Raw genomic sequence first — 22,685 nt, 5'->3', positions numbered from 1 at the left:
GACCTTCCCAGTTTCCCCAGCCCGCTGCCAGCTCTGGTGCTGCAACCTTATTCCCAGGGGCTGACAGTCACTGGTGGGATCATGCCCCAGCATCCCCCTCCTGCTGTCCAGCTCTCCATCCTTGTCCAGCTCCCCCCACAGCCCCAGCAGCACAGGGGAAGCCTGGCAAGTGCCAGAGCAGCCACGCTACACACCCAGGATTGAAAAAAACCAGAGAAAAATGACGGTGGCATAACACTGTCTGATTGGAAATGGTTAATTACGGGGGGAGGTCTGAGGTACTGTCCTCCGCCTTTGCTTGCTGAAAAGCCGACAAAGCCCCAGCGTGGGGCTGCTGGTAATGGCTCTCATTAAAGCCGTTGGAGCAGGAGTTTGAAACCACATCCATTTTCCTTAACTGCTCTCAGAAGGGGAAAATGCTGTTCTGGCCCCTGCTATTTGTGGTGTGCTGGGTACTGCAGGCTGGGAAAAGGCAGGATTTGTCTCCCTGAATGCAGAGGCAGAATTCTGGACCATGGCCTTTTCTTGGGACTGGCTCTGTGGTACATCAGTAAAACCTTTCTTAAGTTCAGGGAAGATGAGGACAGTAAAGGGATCTTCATAAGGGAGAGGCACAAGGAATGAGCTTGGCCCCAGTGTCTCCACTCTGCTACACAGAGAAATTATGGATCCTGGTTTTAAAACAGCAATGAAGCTATCAGGATGCTCCTTTCCCGACATGGTTTGGGAACTTCCCCTGAGCCCCTTAAACAGAGAGGAGCAGGGATCTGCCTGGAGTTACAAATGGGAAAGGATGTCTTTGGGCACAGAGAAGGGCAGTTTTGGTTGGTGGTGCTCTGGCCGGGAAGAGGAAGGCATCCAGGGAGAAGAGGGAGGTGTCCTTGCTCCATCAGTGCATGAGGGACTGACCCCAGTACAGAGGCAGCACCCCTTGGGGTGGCAGGAAGTTTGGGGGTGATGTAGGAGGTGGACATGCTGGGATGAATCTGAAGGATGCAGACATACAAGGGCTATTTTCCCTCATGAAGAGTTTGGATTTCATGCAGATGAGTCCCTGTCCTCTTCAGCAACATTCCTCAGAAAAAGGGGTTGTACCTGGACCCAACAGGGCTGCTCCCTGTCAGGGTGTGCTGGGCTCAAGCAGAGATGTGGTGGAGGGAATGTGATGGCCCTGGCTTGGCTACAGGCCTGGAGAATAAGGCTCCCTGGGAAGTTTGGGCTGTCACCCTGCTGTCCCAGAGCCACAGAACACACCTGCTGAAAAGGGCTGTGAGCTGGAGCTGCAAAACTAAAAACAGGAGCGACGGCCCAGGCAGATCACCAGTGTACTGGGGGATTTGGCCCCTACTGACCTTTCTGTGCCTTTCTGCAGCTCCCAGCTCCCTGATGTGTCCTGGGCCTGTCCCCGGAAATGCAGACACCCACATTTCTCTGCAGCCTCCTTGTCCTCTTTGCCCTTTTCCCCACCCATTCCCACACCACTGGACAGCCACATACCAAAGGACCGCCCGGCCTCTCTCCAGCTCATTTCTCTTGCAAGCTTTGTCTGGTGGGTGCATTTTGCATTTGCTTTTTCTTTTTTGCTATTCACAGGGAACAAAGAGGGGGTCACAAACCCAAGGGCAGACGTCAGGACAGGGCTGACAAGCCTGGGAGAAGGGGTGATGCCACCCACGCCCGCAAGGTCCTTAGAGGCTGGTAAAACCAGGGGGAGAAGGGCTTTGCTTCACGGTGCCGGCTTTGCCCATCCCTTCCTCTCCCTGCCCGGTCCTGCTGCACTGTTTCACTGCTCCATCCTTCTGCTCCATCCTTCTGCTCCATCCTGCTGCTCCATCCCGCCTGGCCCGGGCGTGCGTGGGTCACGTCTGCTGTGGCAGGTGACAAGTCTCGTTGATGGCAATGACCACGTCCTGGGGCTGGCGCTCGCGGCGCCGCGGCGCCTCGGGCATCTCGCTCATCTCGTTGACGCTGTTGCTGATGCAGTTGACGTCGCTCTTGTTGCTGTTGTCATCTGGGTTGGGGCCAAAGATCCAGTCTGGAGGAAGGAAAAGCACAAAACAAGACCCTGGTTACCCCCAGCTCTTTGCCCAGAGCTCGAGGTGTTGGAATTGCTTGAGAATTTCTGCCTCCTGCTACACCCTACCTCTAGCTCTGGGTGTTTCCCCCTCCAGGAGTGTCCCTTGCCCACCCCTGCCCCTTCAGCTCCCTCCACTCCCCTGCTGCTGGGATCTCTGCTCTTCCCAGCTCTGGGCTGGTTTTCAGGCTGCTGGTTTCTGGAAGCCCTCCCGGCTTAGGCAGATGAACCCATCCTGTTAATCCCAAAAATGAGAGTGAAGTGCCTTCAAAGTGAAGTGTGCATCTGGGGTCTCTAGCAATGCATTTCCTAAAGTGGGATTTTGCTGTCAGACAGAGTAAACGATTAAATAACTATGTGTCATCCAAATGGAGCTGGAGATGTGGCTGGGATGTGGCTCTTCTGCCTTGAAAGTGTATTACATTCATGCCAGGGCCTCAAACCCTCCATGGCAGTTTTGGGGCTGTGCTTCTTGCTGGTCACCAGAGCACAGGACCTGGCTCTGAGCTGATCCAGCCACTGCCACAACCCTGGGGGTGACTGATCCCCCTCCAAAATACAATGCCACTGCTGGATGACAGTGTGACTGAAACATCCCCTGGAGCACGAGGGATTGCAGCTGAGTGAAAGCAGGCAGTGCTGCTTCCCAAACAGCTATCTTTTAAAAAATTTGGCTGTTTGGGCAGTGAGAGGCCACTGAGATAGGAAGGCACCAGCAGTGAGGATATCTAAGCTGGAGAAACCCAGGTGAGGGGAGAGTAGCCTAAGGAATTGTGGCTGTGGGCAGTGGAGCACCAGCACCCTTCTGCTTTAGTTCTGCTACCAGAATAAAGCAGAGGTGGCTACCAGGAGGCAGACAAAAGGAACAGCCTGGTTTTGTTACTCCTGAGGAGCTCTGCTTATTTGCCACTGGATCTCACAGAATCCAATTTATCTCCTTTGTGCTGTGGGGTATTTTCTGTCTCCACAGGACATTCCAATTGTGGCTCTTCAGTAGAGGACACAGGTTTCCTGATGGAGCAGGGACACAGAAATGCCATCCCAGTGAGATGATGTCATTCTCATGTGGAAAAAAGTTTTGCAGCCAAACTAGGACTGAATAATGGCAAATGCCAGGGTGGGATGCCAGGTGTGAAGTGAATGGAAGATGTCATTTCTTGGCTCACCTGTGGTGGCCAGACATTTCTCCAGGTGTGAGCAGAGACACAGGAATGACCTGCGGGCCTCTTTGTGCTCAGTGTGTGCACTATAAGTCAAATTTGGGGCATTTTTTGAGAGACCCAAAGTTCTCAGCTTCTCTCTCTCTTTTTTTCTTTTTTTTTTTTTTTTCTTCTTTTAGGAAAAGCCAAACGTTTTGTTGGTTTTGCAATGCAATAATTGAATTTTTTCTCCAGCCTAAAGCCATTTGGCCACAGCATCCCCAAGAGAGCAGAACAGGACATTCAGAGGACATTCAGGAAGATGCACCAGGGTAGGTGACCACTCTGCCAGGGGAACTGGACAGGGAGTGGAGGGGGTTGTGCCCCACTGCCAGCATGGGCTGGCTGGAGGAGGGGGCTGTCTCCAAGGAGGGTAGAGCTCCCACCACACTGGGCACAGGCAGCATGTCCAGAGAGTGACTGGTTGTCCTTGGTTTTCCTATTTTCTTCACCTTCATCACTGTGCTAGCAGGGTTTGCTGGTTGTCCAACGGGAAAGGCAGGAGAAGAATCACCACAGCTCCCTCAGCCACCTGGCAAGAGGGATTGGGAAACTCAGCAAGGAAGTGTTCCAAAGGTTTTCAGGGAGCCCTGCATCTCCCCTGAGGACATTTAGCTTTCACGTTCATAACTCACCTGAGGCTGGGCTCCCCATCACAATCCTTCCCCGAGGAAAATCAGCCAAGCCCAGAAGGCTCATTTAGGGCTTTTTTTCCTTTACAGCTTTGATTTTGCTTGGCTTTACTGGGTTTAGACTATAGGACAAACACTCCACCACCTTCTTTGTGGTCCATCCCAGGCAGAGTCTCTTGCCCCCAAGACCTTGCAGATCCTGCAGCCTCCACACAGCTGCTTGCCGTGAGGAGAAGCTGAGGCAGTAACAAGATTGCCTCCTACAAATACTATTAAAGTTCTCAGCTTGCTTTCCTTGACGTCAGCCATAAAACTCCAGTGGAGCAGCAGGGAAGAAGGGGAATAATCTGTAAAAAAAGGGGTGATGGGTCCTCAAATATCCCGGGAGCCACTGGATAAGGATCGCTGTGTGCAACAAGAAGCAAAGAGCATTGCATGCCTGTGAGCAGGGGTAAGTGGCATCTGGTGGCCAGATGATGAACTCCTGGTGACATTTGTGGGCACAAGAAGAAGCAAGAGCTGGATGAGGCACTGTGGTAAAGGCAGAGAAATGCAGGCTGTTTTAGGAGAGCACCAAGGGCACCGTCAAAAGCCATTTGAATGGGAAAAGTGTCATGGTGCATCATCACCAAAGGGGATGTGGCTGGCCAGGGTGCCTGGAGAAGGTGGCTCGTGTGAAGCTGCTGCAGTCCAGCTCCTGGGTAAGAGCAGGCTGGATTGTACGTGCTAATCTGAACCACTGCTTCCCTGGGAATTATTTCTGGAGCCTGCTGGATCTAATTACCCAGTAATCTGCAGGAAGATGTAATTAGGCTGTCATTAGAGGGTATTTACTGCAATGCCTTTATGATTTGACTGTGTAAGTAAGGAGTGAAGTAATTACACAATTACATGTTATTTGTGGCCATTTATGGCCTGTAACTTCAGCGTGTTGCCATGTGTGGAAGAGGGGAGCAAGGCCCTGTGGAGCTGACAGAGGATCTCCTGCCAGCAGGACCCTGGAGAAACAACCATAAAAATGTCAGCGCCCTCATGCCCCCTGCCAGGCACTGCCAGCTCCATCCCAGCCAGGCTCCATCCTCCCCAGCTTCTCCCTCTGCCTCCTCTCAGTTTGAGGATGAGGAACCAAGGTCTCCCATGGCATGTCTGGGGAGAGATGAGGGAGAAGAGAGAGGAGACCTGCACATCTTCGGCATCTATGGGATTAAACCTTGCTCTGATGTGGAAGGAACTTTGCTGGGGATGGGAAACACAACCTCACATCATGTGCCAACACAGGCTGGAAACCTTGGATAATGAACCCTGCACAGGGGTGTAATCGGGTAAGGGTGGTGACCAAGGGCGGGGAGCCAAGGGGTGGTGGTGACCGGCCAAAGGGAGCTGCAGCCCTCAGCACCATGTCAGGTATTTCTCTCTCCATCCCTTACAGCTGGCAGGGGGGATGCATGAGCCACAAAAAATAGACCCAGCAGGGAAAACAAAATCTTCTTTTGGATCTAAGTCCATATATGGGTTCACACAATCTCCAGCCAGAAGGTGAGCAAAGTTAGGCCGATGACACCCAATGGATGTGGACAGCTACAGGCAGAGCTGGGATGAGGAGGGATCACACAGCATGCTCCCAGGGCAGTGGCACATCCACATCCAGGACAGTCACACTTTGGAGATAAGAAAAAGCATTGCCTGGCCCTACCCAGCCACTGGAAGGAGCTCGTAACACATGCTGCAAAATCCAGGGCATGCGCACACGGGTGTGTAGGTGAATGTCTTGGATAAAAGAGAAGAACAAAGTGACTTTCTCAGCCAGGCTGGGGAGCAGCATCTAACCCAGAGTCACCTCTTCCTGCTGGTTAGGTGCTGCTGAGGCTCAGTGTGCCTTCTGGGGTCTGCAGGGCCAGTGGAGAGGTGGGAAGTGCAGAGGTGGGTGAGATCGATATGGAGCGATTGATCCAAAGCAGCTGGAGAGAGGAGATAGAGCAGGCTGGGCAAATCAGGAGCTGTGGAATAGCAACTCAAGCTCCCCAGGCAGCAGAGTGATGTGGCACAAAATGCCCCTGCACCTCCCAGGCTCTGTCCTAATCTTCGACAGCACCCCTGGAAGCAGGACCCCTGGGATATGCTGTATTTTTGGGGACAGAGAAACACTGGGGTTGCCCAGATGTCACAGTGTGCCATTCTCGTACAAGCAGCATGAGGGCTGGTCCTTGCTCAGAAACCCCTGACAGGGCAGGCAGCAGGGAGCAGCCTCCTGATGTCTGGGTGCAGAGGGGCACAGGGTTGCTGTATGCCCAGTGTCACCCCAAGGGGGTGGCCCAGTCCCTGCATTTATTGGTGGCAGGTGGGATGCCTATGAGGCACTTCAGCTGCTGAAAAAGAGACTTCACAAGCAGAAGAGCAGAAGGGGGTGGGAGAAAGGGCTGAAATTTAAATGCAGCCTGGTGAGTGAGACATTCACAGTCCCTGTAGAGATGGAAACAGGAAAGGAAGGGGCAACATGTTCGATGAACAATCAAACTCGTGCTCTAGTTTTGCTTTAAATGGAGCTGGGTGTGAAAGCAGCTGCTAAAAAAGCTCTTTTCCCATCAGCAGGAGCAAAAGCACCTCTTTCTTTGAAACAAGTCCTGACCCAGCAATCACACTGTGCTCTGCAGCAAGGCAGGGCCAGCTCTGGCCGGAGCATTCCCGATGGACACGAGTTCAAGGGTATCCCTTGTGTCTTTGACATGGTGCAGCAGTCACAGCTGGATGTCATAGCTGTCTCATTTGCAGGACAGGCTCTACTTATTCATTAGCAAAATCAACAGATAACTCCCAGGTTTGTCCTGATGGAAAATCTGTGTCTGCCCCTGGCAACAGTAATTTGTTAGAAATCCCCCTTTTCCCTTCAATTTCACTTCTTTCTAAATGAATTTGGTGTTGGGGTTTGTTCTTCCTTCCCTGTTTTGCAGAAATTTCTCAGCTTTGCTATTCTGGCTGAGTCAAAATTGTCCTGCACCCCAAAGAGCATGAGCACTCTGCTTTGCTGATGGACAGGTAAGGACACTGTTCCTCTGCAGAGCTGTCACCAGCATGAAGCATCTGGTGGGAAAAAGGGTGACATGGAAAAGGCACTCAATTAATTATGATATTCTCTTAAAAACACCTTCTCTGCATGCACCACAGCAACCCTGGACCAAGCCTTCATTTGATCCCAGTCCTGTCCATCAGGCAGCATTACATCTCCAGAGAATGGGTTTCTGAGAGGTGCTGACTCAGGTGTGGTAGGTGGGAGGCAGGAATGGTCCTGGGGGTGGATATTTGCTATTCATTCCTTCCAGAGGCAGAGTGAAGGTGAGCAGGGAGTGAGGAGCCCTGCTTGGTCTCAGCTCAAGGGACACCAGTGCTTGCAGGGCAGCAGACAAGCACAGCCCTTGCGCCCAGGACCTGACACAGCCCATCCCTGGACCACATGATGGCAGGGATGGAAAGGCTGCTGCAGGATGGTGCATCCCTGAGGCCTTGATCAGTGCCTGGCAGTGTGTGCTGGAAGCCATTCCTCTCCTCCAGCTCTGAACTCCAAAGGTTTGGCCTCAAATGCAGCTGTCCTGGATGGGCCCTTTTTGCAGGGCCAGACCACTGTGGCTCCCTGTCAGGCCAACAGCCCTAGCCTGTGAGGGGGAGTGGTGAATTATCCTACAGCAGCCACTGCTTCCCTAAACAACACCTCAGGAACTCCTGATGCACCCCCATGCACCAGAAGGGAAACAGGCAGGGGATCACTGTGAGAGGTGGGTTGGGACCAAGATAGAAAAGCAGAAGGGAATCTGACGTGGTTTCTTCCCACAACTTTGGGAGGCAAAGGAATTATCCTCAAAACAGAGCTTGAAAAGAAGAGGTGTAAGTCCTTTCTGATGGACCTAAGATGCTGCCTGCGTTCCCTGCCGTGGGCTGAATTATCCTCAGAGCTCTGTGCTTCTGTGTGGAGCAATTAAAAGTGGATCCCGTGTCCCTCCAGGATCACCCAGCAGCTATTTTCAGCAATGCTACATTCATGCCCAGTTTATTTGTTCAAGGAGATCGTTTCCTAAAGAAACCTGAAATGTGGAGGTTGGAGATAAGGCTGAAAAACAAAAATATGGCTGATGGGTCAAAAGGGCAAAGAAAAGAAAGACCCTGCTCCAAGGACGGCGAAGGGTTTTGAGCAGTCCCAAAGCCATCGACCAGCACAGTCCTGCCAGTGCCAATGAACCTGCCCTGCCTTGCTCCAGCTGGGCATCTGCCTTGGGCCCATTCCCGAGGGAAAAGTTTCCCTCAAGGTCTCCTCTGGAGATCAGCAGCCCGGAGGAGACCTCGGCTGAAGCGGGCGCCAGCAGCCAAGGTGTCCCTGCAAGGCGCTGCTCCCACGCACCCATCAGAGCCTTCCCGGCTGCTTCCCGGGCAGGAGCGAGATGCTTTCCCCTTTCCCGGCGACCACACGCGTGCAGTCTCTATGGCAACAGCTTTGTTTCCAGTCAAACTTTTTATTTTTTCCCCCTTTTCCTCCTTTTTTTTTTTTTTTAATTTAATTTTAAATATGAGCGATATTCAGCGAGCTGCCGGGGACGGAGGAGGGAGGGAGGGCTGATCCCCAGGATTGCAGTAATTAGGTGCCTCGTACATCGGTGACAGGCTTGTCATTTGCCAAGCCAGCTCCTCTCCGCAGCGCCGGCTCTGGCAGCTCTCCAGCGCTTCAGAGTTAAGCAGCTTTCCAAGCTTTCCGAATGCTTCGACCCAATTTGCCTTCACTGGTGGTGGGCTCTGAGCTGTGCTCACGCAGGAGCCTCCCTCCCACCCTCCTCGGAGAGCTCGTGTCCAACCCCAAGCAGAGACATCTGATGAGTTTTGGGAAAGCCAAACGTGAGACTTGGTCAGCTCAGAGCAAGCAGGAGGGACTGGAGAGAAATTAAGGTGTTTGGGGCTCTCCTTGGCCAAGTCTCTCCAGGAAGAGCTGAAGAGGGGCTCTTTCAGAGACCTTTTATCCAGGTGCTCTGCCTTCCTGCTCTCCAACAATGCATCTTTCCTCCTTCTCCAATGCAGCCTCCCATTTCCCACTCCTCCCCAGCCTGCTGGGCATCACAGCAGTGTTCATGTCCCCTGGGGATGTCTGGGCAAGCTCTAATTGATTTTTTAAGAAGCATCTGCAAGAGAGGTGTCAGTGTCTGAAATACCCATTCAGATTTTGCAGGGAGAAAACCTTGGCAGCATCCCGAGAACCCCTTCACCATCCAAAACTGAGCCCAGCACTTGCTTCTCATTGTTCTGTGGGTGCAGGAGGCTGCCTGATACTTTGACTCCCCAAGCTGTGTCTGACAAGCTGTTATTGAGGAGTCATAATCATCCCTGATGCCTCCAAGTGACTGTTTAAAGGAGCGATTAACTATTCTCACTTTAATCTCCCTGAAACAGGCTCCAGCCCTTTGGCATCTTATTTCCATCTCTCCCTGTATATTTCTGAACATGATTAGTGCAGAAATGCTGATAGCAGAGGCTAGAGCTGCTGCTGAGTATATAAACCCAGGCATTGTGTTAAGGCAGCTAATGGAGCAGATTCTTATTTACTGTGCCTTGGTCTCTCTGTCCAGTCCCTAAAGTAATTTAATGCAAACTCATTCAAATTAAACCCCTTCTCTTTAAAGGCTGTTCCTTGGCAGTGTTAGCAAACATGGTCTCGTCTGCTCTCCTCTGAGGACTGGCTCATTTGAAGTGTATGAACTGTGGGAAGATGGGCCTGGAGTGCTAACTAGGATGAGCTGGAGGCAGCCTTCGACACTGAGGGGTGCTGCTGGAGTTTGGCAAATGTCTTCTCCTCTCTGCCTGGAGGGGGAAGAAGCTCACATCTGGATTTCTGACCCTAACTTGCAGAGATATTACCTCCACTCAGGGCAGGGAGGATGCTTTGCCCTCAGCAAAGAGTGTTAAACTGGGAAAAGGCTTCTTCCCATGAGGCAGCAAGCGGGCAGACCCCAGTGCTGTGCCTGTGCTTGTCCAGCCTGTGGGATGGCCATGGTCCTGTGAAAGGCTTGGAAGCCCCTTTGCAAAGGGCTTTGCAAGAGAAGGGGCACCCTGCTGACCTCATCCCACGCAGAGGCTCAGGTTAAAGTTCACCAGGGAACATTGGTGCCAAGTTAGAAGCAGCACATCCGGGGCCCAGGTAGCCCATGACTGCAGCTGCAGCCCTCCTCCATGCCTGGAGGGATGTGGCATTCCTGTGGATTTTGCCCTGCTTTGCAGTACCCACTCAAGGGGTGGTTTGAGCACCCACATCTGCGCTCTCCTGCATCAGGGGACAGCCATAGGGACAGGGGTGTCTGCTCTGTGGGGGCACTGCGACTGCACTGGCCCCTGCCTTGGGGGAGTTTCTAACCTTGCCTGACCTGGTCCTTGGAGCTTCTTGAGGCAGGAGTGGGTATATTTATAGGTGCTATCCCCACTGCCTACCTTTGTGAGGAAGGCAGCACTAAATCAGGGAGCATAGCCCCAGCAAGCTCTTGATTAAGTGTTAAATTTAACACTTTAAGACATATATCTGTTTCCTTCCATCTGTAGCAAAGAAAAACTCCCCAGCAGCAGCTCCCTGCTGTTTTCTAGCCTCAGCCTCATGTGAGACTCCAAGTACTGCTCCCTGCCAGGAGGTTTGACCTTTCTTGTCCCAAATAACCCTCCATCTAAATCCCTGTGTCTTGGACCTGCTGGCCCTTGCTCAGTCATGACCCTCTGCCCAAAGGACTTGGCTTGCCCTCCCCTCAGCAAGGCAGGGGTGCTGCCCACCCACGGGCACTGGCTGGAGTTTTGGCTGCTGTGTTTCTCCTGTGTCCCAGGAGCAGGGAGATAAAGTGGAATCATGAATGAACACGTGGATTTTGTTCCAGATGAGTGTGATCTCCCTCCCCCTGCAGAGATGGAGCCTGCAGGGCTTCAACCCTGACTGGGGGTCAGGCTCAGAGCAAGGCTGTGCAAAGGGATTTCAGCCTTGCTTCCCTGTGCAGGGCATTGTTCCCAGAGCTTTTTGGGGGGAGGGGGGGGGGGTGTACATCTGCAGGAACCAGGAGCTTAAATCCCTCTGGGGATCTCTTCTGGCTCCCTATCCAAGCTGGGAAACTGTTGCCAGCATGCTGAAGCAAGGTCCTGAGCTCCAAAAGGACACGATGGCTGTCAGGGTGTAAGGGCCAAAAGTACCGGGGATTCAGGTGGGAATTGGGCACATTTGCACTCCCCAGCATGACCAGCCTTACAAATTATAGGGCAAAGAGCAAGGGTATGATTGGAAGCTTGTCATAAGCAGCCAAGCACCTCTGCCTGACCACAGCAGCCAGCAGTGTTTGTGCCCTCAGCCCTGATGGTGAGGGACAGCGTTCATCAGCAATAGGATGAAAAGAAGAGAAAGCCAAATCTCAAATGAATGAACCCTCTTTGGGCTGTCATTGCGTGGATTTGTTGCAGAGGCTGTGATGGCTGTTCTAAGGCAACCAGACTGCTGAGCTGTGTTTCCTAGGAGTTTGTACACTCCCTGGTGTCTAATAAGGGGTTAAGCTCATATGGCAGATTTTATTTCACTATGCACTAGTGGGTTGTTATCCTGTGCTCAGGTATCTGTTGCCATGAAACTTTTCATATTGGAGACCTCTAATCCAAGCTCAGTTGAAACTGGCCAAGGGATTTTACAGTCATTTGGCAACACAGACTCACGCACACACATTTATGCACATGCACACAGGCACAAGATCTGCTCCTTGAGGAAGGGGGCTAAACCCAAGGATTTTCTCTGGGAAGATGGTCAACACAGAACTCAATTTGGAGATCCCAGCACATTAAATAAACTAACACTCTTGCAAATGTGAAAGGGTCAAAGCTTGGTCTAAAACCCACCCAAATCAAAGGAGAGATGCAAGGCAGCACGTCCAGGCTTGGCATCAGGCTTTTTTGGCCACAAGCACACAATGCATGAAGCCCACACTCACCTACAAAGTCGTAAATGAGGTCCTTGATGAGATGCCCGACGATGGCATACGCCACTGCCACCACCACCAGGGCTGCCATGAGGAGGTAGAGGACAGCTTTGGGCAGAGGAATGGCGTCTCGAGGAGGGGGTTTGTACTCCTTGTAGAGCTGGTCATTGTCCGAGTATGAGTACTGGAACAAATGGTCCAGGCCAGCTGTGAAGTTGCTGGAGTTCATGGACTGGCTATTGGACAGGTAGTTGTCCTGTTCGGGGTCCTGGAGGACACTTACCACCGAGCTGGTGGTGGCTTCCACTTGCTGTACCAAGTTCAGAGTCTTGTTAACGCTGGGGAGGATTTGGGAAAGGAAAGTGCTCCAATCTTTGATGGCACTGATGTTACAAATGATCATAATTGCAATGAGGAAAGAGGTCTCCAAGCTCAAGAGACTTAAAAGGGAGAGAAAGAGGTGAGAATTGCCGTGCTTACACCAAACCATGTACTGCAAAGCGGGCAGAGAAGGTCTGGATGGGGTACGTTTCTCATTTGCAAATTCTTACATGATCCGGTAGGGAAGGATCTGTGGTACCTCGGTCTCACTCCTGGGAATGCCCACAGAAAACCCCTATGGCCATGAAGTTCCTCAGGAAAAAGCAGGTGCTGGAATGATTTTGACCGATATCATTTTTGTTCCTCAGTTGCCTGTCCCTTATGCTACTCACCAATGAAAACCAGAGAGACAGGGTCCTGTAGATCTTTTCAGTCATCTGGAAAAGAAAGATAAATCGCCCTTCTCCAGCTTTTTTTTTTTTTTTTTTTTTTCAGAGGCGATGGTCCTTGGAGAGACAGAAATCCCCCCTTGGCACTACCCCAGGTTCGGCCGGGCTCAAGGTGTGCGGTGCCGTCCTGGCTCTCCCGTCAGCGCTGCCCAGAGCGTTCGCAGAGGAGAAAAATGTTCAGACCCCACAAAGTTCAGCTGCTCCGGTGTGCGACGGGGCCGGCGGCGCGCAGCTCCTGGCCATTCCAGCTTGCCTTTCGGCAACTTCTCCTACCAGCATCTCCCGCTCCATTCCTTTCAAAACAGAACCGAGTCAGAGACAACGAGCACGCCGGCAGCACCCAGCACCGCTCCCCAGCCCAGTCCACAAGCGGCCGGTCTCGGGTTTTACCTTAAAGACTTTTCCAAGCGAACAGGTCCTCTCTCCTGCTGCTCCAGCTCGTTTCATCCCGGGCTGGGCTCCCTGCGGAGCTCCGCGCACGCAGCCGCCGATCCGCGGCCGCTGCCCGGTGCCGTGTGCGGGGTGCACGCGTGTGCGTGTGTGTGTGGATTTGTGTGTGGACACTCCTCCCCGTTCTCTTCCCTTCACCTGCCGCCCTGCCGGCTCTTCCCAGCCTGCCCGGCTCCGGCAGCGAGGAGGATTAGCAGCCGGGAGGTTGGCTCCAAAACTCCTGAGCGTGCTGGGAAGCAGGCGATGCGTGCGGGAGCGTCGGCTCAGCCTCCGCCGCTGCTCCCCGCGGAGTTAATCCTTTCCATGACAAAAGATGGGCTTGGATCCGTCTGCTGGATGTTGGGGGAAGGTGGGGAGCAGTGGGTAGCCCAGGTCCAGGCGCCCGCGGGCGCTGAGCGCAGCCTTTGTCTGGGAGCGGTGCCGCCGGCAGGGAGGAATCACATCGCGGGCGCTGCTGGGAGCGGGGAGGACATCATCGATCCCAGCACAGCATCCCGCAGGAGTGATGCTCCCCACAGCCCCGCTCCCCCCCGGCAGCCTCCGCCCAGCAAAGTTGGGGCATTGGAGGGATGACTGGTTAGCAAGCGCGGAGGGCTTGAGGCTGAGCTCCCTCACCGTCCCCCCTTCCTGCTTCTGTGCCAACTGGTTAGAGCCAGCCTGTCCTTGGCCACCTTGATAATGGTCTTAAACTGGTTCATGTTCCCTACAAACACATCTCATCTGCCTTAGTGGTGGGATCTCTGGGATCACGGAGTTGCAGGTTGGTTTAAAGGTAGTGGGACATATTTAAAAAGGAGGAAAAATAAATGTTAGAGGCAAAAATGTCTTTCTATATTTGGAGGTGAAAATAAATCATGGCCCCCTTTTTATCTTTTTTTTTTTTTTTTTTTTTTTTTTTTTTTTTTTTTTTCTGCCTCCCAGTGTAAGAAACAGCTGTCACAGGGGCAAGAAAATCACCACAATAAGCCTGAAAGCAGCCAAATGGAGCTTCTGAGAAATAATAGCAAAAGATTAACTTTGTGTGTGTGTATCTCTGTCTGTCTGTGTGTGTGTGTGTGCTACCAGCCAGCAGCAATCCTGCCAGCTGCCTGGGGGTTGGAAGAGTATAGAATAAAATGGCAACATCTCCTGTACAATAATATCACCAGGGTTCAGCTTGGTGATGGACAGATTGATTTGACAGCCCAGGAGCAAAGAAAATGTGGAGGAAAAAGCTTCTTCTGCCCTCCCTGGAATGTGCATGGACCTTGTCACAGTCACTTCTGGTGCCCAGGACCATTAAACAGCATCCTAAATTTTTTTCTCACAAGTGACAGAGCTGTGACTGGTTAGAGAAGAATATCTGTGCAATTGCATGGATACATATCCTGCAATGGGATAGGTCCTGATGTCCCCTGCTGCAGCATCTTGATGTCCCCAGCTCCAGGGCTGGACCTGCTACTCTGCCTCCAGAGCATGAAGAGATGCTTTGAGGGCCAGGGAAGGAGTCAGAAGCTAAGGGCAAATGGCTTCTCTGTCAGATTCTCAGTCCTCCCACATCAGAGTTTATCTTTCAAAGAAGCAAAATAGGGCAATATTATTTTTTATAGGAACTTTTCAATGTGAAGTGAGTTTTGGGCTCTGCGCAGGGGTGGCACAGTGAGGTCTGGCTTTGCTCTGTTCAGAGGCACATCCTTCACCTGGGGTTCTTAGGAGGAAAGAACAACCCCAGGACATGGCCAATGGTCACTGGGCACCAAAGCTGCTCCAAAGCTGTCCTTTCCCCACAGCTGTTTGGTGTTAGCAGTTGTCATGGCACCAGAGCATCAACCAGAGGGAACAGGAGAACATCTGGTCCAGGCTGACCCAGCCCTGTGCCTGGCTTTGGCTGTGACTGTCCCAGGCAGGCTCCCATGGTGTCGTTCCCCTTTATTCCCAGGGGGGGATGGAGCTGAGTGATTGGAAGCAAAGGGTTTCCAAAGGTGTGTGTACCTGGGGAGATTAATTAGAGCTGAAGGCAACAGGGGCAGCTCTCTGTGTGCCTGGGGACAGCTGGTGACAACAGCCCAGACCTCGCTCCAGTGGGACACAGGGCAAACCCCCTCAGTTTCCTAGGCCTCCACTGAGTACTTGTGGGAAGAGGCTGGAAAAGCACTTGGGGAAGCTCTGGGTTCTGCTGTGGACACTGACTCCATTAAAAGGGCTTAGGGCAATACCAAAAAAATACTCCCCCACCATTTGTATTTCTCTGCAGCGGAAATAAAGTTGGCTCTTTCCATTTTCATTAACACCCTTATCAATTCAAAGTGACTAAATAGATGCTTAACTGTTCATTACACACTCTCTGCATCTCTGGCTTGAGAGGGAGCCTTTATTTCCACAGTTATGGTTTCCAACCCATTACAGAGGGAGACAGCATGGAGAGATACACAAGTGTGGATTTTAATAACCTTATATTTCAATCTCTCTATTATTAAAAAAAATGTTTGCATTTACTGTGATGGGGGGAAGATTAAAAGGATTGCCATGGATTCCACTTAGGGAACATTGCTAATGATTTCAATAAATCACTTTAAATAAAAATCACAATCTCCACAATTCCACCCAAATGCCATTTGGCAGAGGGGTTGATTATGGGAACAAAATGAATTTTGGAATTAGCTGCTTGTCTTAATGCAATTGGACAAATTAAATTTAGGGATACACACATATCCAATGACACATATATCTCATGCAGAAAAGCGGTGTTTTGGCCCTCAGGGAAAAAAAAACCAAATAATGTTTTAGTGGGTTAAGACAGATCTTGTCCCTTATGATGGATGGCAAGTGTTTGTTACAGCCATTTCCTTAGTATTTTTATTTTATGGCTTACCCTCTGTGAAGCTACAGTCGAAGCACTGGTGTTTTATTTCCACCAAGGCAGGATCCAACTGACTACTGGGACGTGACTTTGATAATGGTTGTGTCCATGCAGAGCTGAAAAACCACTCTGACACATCACTAGCAATGCCCAGAGCAGACAGTCTGGATTCCTGTCTGTGACCACATCCCAGGATCTCTACAGAAGGTGAAGCCCAGATCTACACGAGATCTGGAGGTCTGATGCTGCTCCCAGCTTCACTGCAGGCTGCTTGTCCTCTGTTGTGACATGTGAGGGACCAGGAGGCCACAGGCTGTGGATGTGGGAACACTTGTCAGGTGCAAGCAGAGCTGTAGGGATGGAGAGCAGAGCTGGAGCTCGTTGCTGTGCACTGTGCCGTGGCTTGGGAAGGCTTTGTGTCTCTCCCTGGCTCAGAGCTATGCAGAAGTTGGCTGAAAATGTAGTCAGGAGGTGCAGCTCCAGCAGCAATCTGTACTTCAGAGTGAGACATTTGTCTGCCCAAGGGTCATTTTTACTGCCTGAAGGGTTTTTTGGTGTCTCTTTTCTGTGCTGGCTGCCCACTCCAAACCCTGATCCCCACCAGAGAAACCTCTGCACCTGGTCAGAAGAACAGGCACAACGATTGACACTCTCATATAGAACAAGGTAAAACACTCATCACACGACTCCTTCAAACCACTCAAATTTCAGCTGTGCAGGGGGACATTCCTCTCCAGATTTGGGCTCGTGGGGGCTGCACAGCTCCTGCTCCAGTCCCTGCAGCCTTCCCCTGGAGGAGGCAAGCTGACCTTCATTCATCCCTGGATGGGCCAGATGCTCTTCCCTGCCTCCCTGCCTGGCTGTGCTCGGCTGCTGCACTCACCCTGGAGCAGCGACTTCGTTTCTAAGCAAATTCCAGACCTGCACCAAAGTTTTGACAGCAACCTTCCAGCATGACGAGAAGTTGTGAAATTTAGGCTTATCCTGTATTCCCATTCCTGGCATTCATCTTGCCCAGCAATTTCTGCTTGAACAAAACAAACAAACAAACAAGGAGCAGCAGCAATTTTTAGCAGATGAATCAGAGCAAGCTATCTTTATCTGTCTATATATAAAAGCACCTTTTTAAAAACTTCTTTTCTGATGCTGTATTATTCATGTATCCAAAGCTGAAGAAGTCCAGATTATAATAATAATAGACATAATAAATATGCTATATTAAATGCAGTGCCTAGGAAGATTGTTCCCTGTCTGCTGTCTCTGGCAAGCAAAGTAGGGTTTTAACTCTGCGTGTGGCACCATCTCATGGACAGCTTAGCTTATTCAAAGGACTTGAGAGGCTAAAGGCAAGCACAAAATTATCCAGTATGAAAAGCATGCTTCATAAAAGAAAAGGGAACATCTCCCAAATAAACAAACCCAGGGCAACAGGAGTAGTTGCAGTGGAGGTGAGGTGGGAAGAATGAATTACATGTTTTGTTTGCATCTCTAGAAAGTGCTACTTGGCCAGAAAATAGGTAAAAATAGCTGAAAAGCACTTGTAGGGGTTATCTGGGTAAGTCTGACAAAAGCAGAACGGGAAGGCCTCATCCCCACAGGTGGGAAAGTACTGTTTTTCCACATCTCTTTCCACTCACAGCTTTGCTGTTCTGAAATCCAGTGAGAAGGTGAGCCAGGCTGTGTGCATCTGACACCTCCCAAAGCCTCTCAAAGTGATCTGGAGGGAAAAGCTGGCAGTATCTACATTTTCTATCTTCTCTGCCATCTAAGCTGGGTATATAGATCAAAAAAAAATAAAACCTGATGTTTCCTTCATAAAAAATGGAGAAAAAACTGTACGGATGGAAACCTGTTGGAGTTTTCAGAGAGCCTGAAAGGGCAGGACTGAGGTGTCTGTCCACCTGCTGATATCTGGGTTTCGGGAGGAAACTTTAAGCATCAACAATGGTACAGGAAAGGAAGAAATGAAGGAATTGAGCAAGGCAAATGGGAAAACTTACCTCCTTCCCTGAAATATCACCCTCATTGCAGGCAGAGGTACAGGAGCAGAGACCTCTCCAGCTGCCAGTCCTCACTCCCTACAGACACACCCAGGAGGGGCTCTGCTGTCTGTCCCTCACCAAGTCCTTGCTCCAGCATTTTCTCTTCCCAGAGCAGGACCTGTTTCTAAGGGGTGACATGTAAAGTTATGCTGGTTTTTCAGGTGTGGAGAGAGAGCTGGGTAGGGTTGAGAAGCGCTGCTGGGTTGCCAGGCAGGTTACAAATGCACTCTGTGACTCCTGATTAATCTGCCACCTCACACGAGAGGTGATGCAGTGCTCTCTTCTGCATTGCAGATTGTGCTCCCGCCGTGCCCTTTCCCCACCACCTTTCAGAGCCTCAGCTGCTATTTCCCAGGCTCATTCAGTGTCTCACAGTGCATTCATTGCATGCCTGAGCCGTGTTGCTGCCTGCCTAGGTTGTAACTGTGTCTGCAGACTGATCCCAGCCTCACAGGTAGGAAGACAGCGCCTGAGGACACGTCCTGGCCATCCCTGCCACAACAGGCACACTCACATCAAAGGAACTGATGGCAGAGGGGGACTGGAACATTTGCCTGTGTCCTGAATGGGAGTGGATAACATTCCTTTTCCTGTGCTCCAAAGCCACGTGTGCAGATGGTGGATCCTGGATGGGAACATCCAGGCACTGTGGGTGCTGGAATAGAGGACAGAAGTGGGCACAGCCCTCCTGGATGGAAGGCTGACAATGGCTGAGAGCATCCCTTTTCCCTGTTCAGGTCTGACAAGGTCAGCCAGCTCCTAGTGAACTGTAGGAGCCCTGGACTGAGTGACAGGAGCATGAAACAGCTCCAGTCTGGACTGAGCTCTGCTGCATCCCAGCAGGGGCATTGCCTCGAGCATCCCGTGGTGCTCCAGCTCTAGCAGCAAGCTTCTCTTGTCAGCAGCAGGCTGCTGTGATTGGCAGTGGCAGTAAAACGCTTGATTGCTTTGGGATAGGATAAACTCAGGAGCAGAACCAGGAAAATAAAAAAAATTTTCAACAAGTATGGAGACCACTTTTAACCCATGCACAACCAGAGGTGGGATTGCATCCCTTCCATCTTTTTATTTTGTGACAAAAGTGCTGCATGTGCATGTTGTCTTGGGTTTTTTTTACTAATCTGCCTGCCTACTGCTACCAAAGAGTAATTTAGCTAAGGAAACATTCAATTGATGTTGAGTTGAATCCCCAGGAAAAGTCTGAAATTAAGAGTGAAGGTGACATTCCTAATGAGCAGGGCAGGATTTTTTTAGGATAAGCTGTTAACTACACAGAGGCAGAATCCTTTGGCTCCTGCAATTTACTGCTATGAAGCAATTAAATGTCTACTAATTCTACATGAAATTATCCACAGCTCACCAAAGCTCTTGTTTTTTAAAATGTTGGTTGCATGGTGTGTTCTTCTGGCTGAACCTGCTGTTCCCCAGATGAAGGAAGTCTCCCATCAGTGAGAGCTTTACAGTTGGTTCCTGTCCTTCAGTGTTATGGCTTTTCCTGATGAATCCAACTTGAGTCTTCTTCACTACAATGGGAATCCACATCTTCTGTGTCCCATCAAGCACAGGGAATTTAATATTTCCTTCTTTCCCGGAGCACTCTTTGATGCTTTTGACAAACAGAACGATCTATAGATAAGTCTAAAAATTACATGCTTTATTTCTTTCATCAGAGAGAAGAGCAAAAAACTAAGCCACTAAGTCCATGCACATTCAGACAATTCAGGAAGAGCAGGTGAATGGTGGGCCAGCAGTTCATGGTGATGCTGAGCTTCAATGACATTGCATCAGGCCTTTTCTCCAGAAGTGAACTCTGCTGAAGATGACTTGGGATCTGGGCAGTGAGACAGCCCAAATGCAGAGGTTTCTGTCTCAAAACCAGTTCTGTCTGTGGAGTTGTGCCCCTAGAAAAGGAAGCAGCAGACAGACATCCTGCAGTTCCCATCCTAAGCTATACCTGCTTTCAGTTACCCTGTGCAACTACTGCTTGCTCATGCCAATGAAGCAGAGCTCTCCCCTTTCAATGTCTGAACACACTCTGCTCCTCTGCACATCTCCTCCTATTCCCTAACCTGCCTTCCCTGCCCCGAGGCATCCTGCACACCCACTTTCTGTCCTCAGATTTGTTTTGCTGTTGTGTTTTGTCTGTGCCAGCCTCTCGGCAGAGAGCAGACAAGCGGCTCTTCATACACCACTTGCATGATTTATATCCCTGCCAGCACCTCCAGGGCTTCCAGTCACCACATGGGTTAATGGCTGCTACCAGAAGACTTTGCACTTTTAGGCTTTCTTTAACAAGTGTCCAACATGCACCTGAAATGTAAGTGCTTTGTTTGATTATTCTTTGGTTCAGCTCAGTCCAAGGTCAAAGCCAAGAACAACACAAAGAAGCAATAGTAAAACACACAAAAGCCCTCTGCAAACTTCTCTGCAGGGCTCCAAAGCACAAATGTATTTTTATTCTCTCTGTGGCTTTCAGAGGGAGGCTGGGAACAGAGTCTCTGTGTCACAGATGGGGAAGCTGAGGCACATGGCAGCTGAGCACCAGAGCCCAAACTCATCCAAAACAGGAACTAAATTCTCCTTCATTTCAGTTGACTTCAGTTCCCAGAAATTTAGGTGAGATGCCCAGTTTGTTAATGATAAACAAGCTTTCTTAACCAAAACCTAGGCTGTTTCTTTAATGCAGGAAAGTAGCAGTACTGGGAGGGAAAGAGGCATGGCAGTGCAACTGAGCTGCTGATCCTGTGTGAGGAGGCAGAGGCAAATAGAGAGATCTCATATCTGAGACCCCAGCATTAATTCATATGTTGATGAATGCCATAAATTAGATTGCAATCAGTCTACATTCTCCAGGGACTTATTCCATGTAACAAGGCAGAGCCAAGTCTGTTCCAAATCCAGAGAAGTTCTGGAGACTCCTTCCTTCCCCACCCTCAATAAATAAATGACGTTGAAATAGAGGAAGGTATTTGCTGTGAATGGATTTTAATTGACGCAATGGTTAATTCATTTCATAATCTTTAATTAGCAGAGATGCTTGCTGGAAATGTAATTTACAGGAAACTTGCGCCTTTGCTTGGAAATCACTGGAATGTCCTGGTGATGGTAGGGAAAGGGGCTGTGGTCTCTGTAAATAATGCAGGAAGGCCCAGGATGAAGGAGTTTGTCCCTGAAGCAGGCAGAGCAGGCAGATTCTGATCCTGGCTCCAGTCAAACCTCAGGCCAGCTTCCAGCTGTAGCTGAGAATCAAGCAGGAAAAAATGATTAATGTCAGATGATGCCTGGGCTTGATGGTCCGAGTCTGTGGTTATCCAACCTTCACACACACAGCCCCTCTCCAGCTCCTGACCTTATCCTGAACCTCACTGCTTCCTGCAAGCTCTGTCCCCTGTCTTTTTGTTTTTCTCAGTCTCCTGAGATCCTATGGATCCCCTCCTCCCGCTGTCTTCCAAGAACCCTGACCCACACAGGTCCCAGAATCCATCTCCTGGCATGGCTGACTTGGTGAAGGGGACTGGGAAAATTTCCAGAGCAGACAAGAGAGCAAGCGATTGTTGAAACTACTCTTCTTACTCCAACATGTTCTCTGCTGCAGGAAGCTTTCTCACCTCAGGACACATTCAAAGCTCATCACTTTGGGAACAGGACAGGTCATGAGGGAACCCAAGAAAATTCTGAGAGCAAATTATGAGTGGTTGAATGGGAGACATCCAGAGGTCCCTTGCAACCAATGTGCCTCTGCTCCTCTGAAACAAAATTACCCTGTCTGGAGCTCCCAGTGAAAGCAATGGCTATGAGTCATGAGTGGTGATTAAGGACAGCTTTAGGTGCAGACACTCAGAATAAAATCACAGTGCTCGCTTCTCTGCTTGTCTTCTCTCTGTTCATGCTCCACTTCTTGCCTGCTTATGCTGGGATGAAAGCAAGCTTCCTTTTATCTTAATTCCTAGCAGAGCTAGAGTTGTCCCAGCAAAGGGAATGTGAGCTGGTTCTACTCCTGATGTCTGTTGACATGTTGCTATAAAAAACCCCAATTATTTGGAGAGGAGAAAGAGAAAGAAAAGATATTCTGCTTTTCCATGCTGAAAACTTCATGGGGTGTAATTGAGAGATCAAAACTACCTTGGCAAATAATTGGTGCCAGCTGGGAAGAATTAGCTTGATGTGTGAATCCCATGTTGGGTTTGTTAAGCCAGTCGTGAGAAACCAAGTCCTTCCCTGGTAATCTAAATGCACTTTGCAGGGAAGCCATGGGGAAAGCATTCCCTGCGCCTTTTAATCAAGCATGATCTTTATAGGTTTGTGTAACACATCCCCTGTGCTGCAGTTTCTCCTTAATGGCACTGAATTTCTGGTGTAGAGCTCCTGGGGAGTGTAGTAGTGGTTGGAGGGGGGTAGATCTTGGTACCCCATATCTGCACCCATGACCAGCAGCCTCTGGCCACTTGGGTGTGGGCACAGGAGTTATCCCAAAGCTGGAGAGTCCAGCAGGGAATGTGCTTGTGGGTTCCTGTCTGCAGGGAGATCTTCACTTGAGTGGCCTTGGAACATCCTTCATGAGACTACAGGGATGGATAGGTCCAGCCTCCCTCATTCCCGTAAATAAGGGGAAAGAAGCAAAGCTGAAAAGAAACGGCTTTCTGGACGCAGCAGGGAGCTCCAGTTTTCTTTCCCCTTCATTAAATACTGTGTTTTCCTCTAATGAAGGGGCCATC

The 22,685-nt window shown here is 50.4% G+C and overlaps 1 protein-coding gene across 1 annotated transcript; it reads right to left on the bottom strand.

Annotated features, from left to right (window-relative positions):
- Positions 1–1,554: 1,554 nt before the first annotated feature.
- Positions 1,555–13,587, bottom strand: LOC110469736 (uncharacterized). Its single transcript, XM_021528783.4, has 3 exons — positions 13,030–13,587; positions 11,882–12,932; positions 1,555–2,035 (listed from the first exon to the last, which is right to left on the bottom strand). Exons 2-3 carry the CDS (start codon positions 12,357–12,359, stop codon positions 1,860–1,862), a joined length of 654 nt encoding a protein of 217 aa, XP_021384458.1. The 5' UTR covers positions 12,360–12,932; positions 13,030–13,587; the 3' UTR covers positions 1,555–1,859.
- Between the last annotated feature and the right edge of the window lie 9,098 nt (positions 13,588–22,685).

The sequence above is a fragment of the Lonchura striata genome, chromosome 8 (genome assembly GCF_050655825.1).
Source record: "Lonchura striata isolate lonStrDom1 chromosome 8, ASM5065582v1, whole genome shotgun sequence".
In the NCBI taxonomy this organism is placed as follows: Eukaryota; Metazoa; Chordata; class Aves; order Passeriformes; family Estrildidae; genus Lonchura; species Lonchura striata.
Note: the sequence above shows the minus strand (reverse complement) of the source record. Positions and strands in the feature narration are given on the sequence as shown.

Bases quoted from the DNA above. Each gene is read 5' to 3' on its own strand.
- LOC110469736 (XM_021528783.4), bottom strand. From the start codon at position 12,359: ATGGTTTGGTGTAAGCACGGCAATTCTCACCTCTTTCTCTCCCTTTTA. The intron at 2,036-11,881 runs GTGAGTGTGGGC...TCCTTCCTCCAG, and splicing joins CCTCATTTACGACTTTGTAG to ACTGGATCTTTGGCCCCAAC.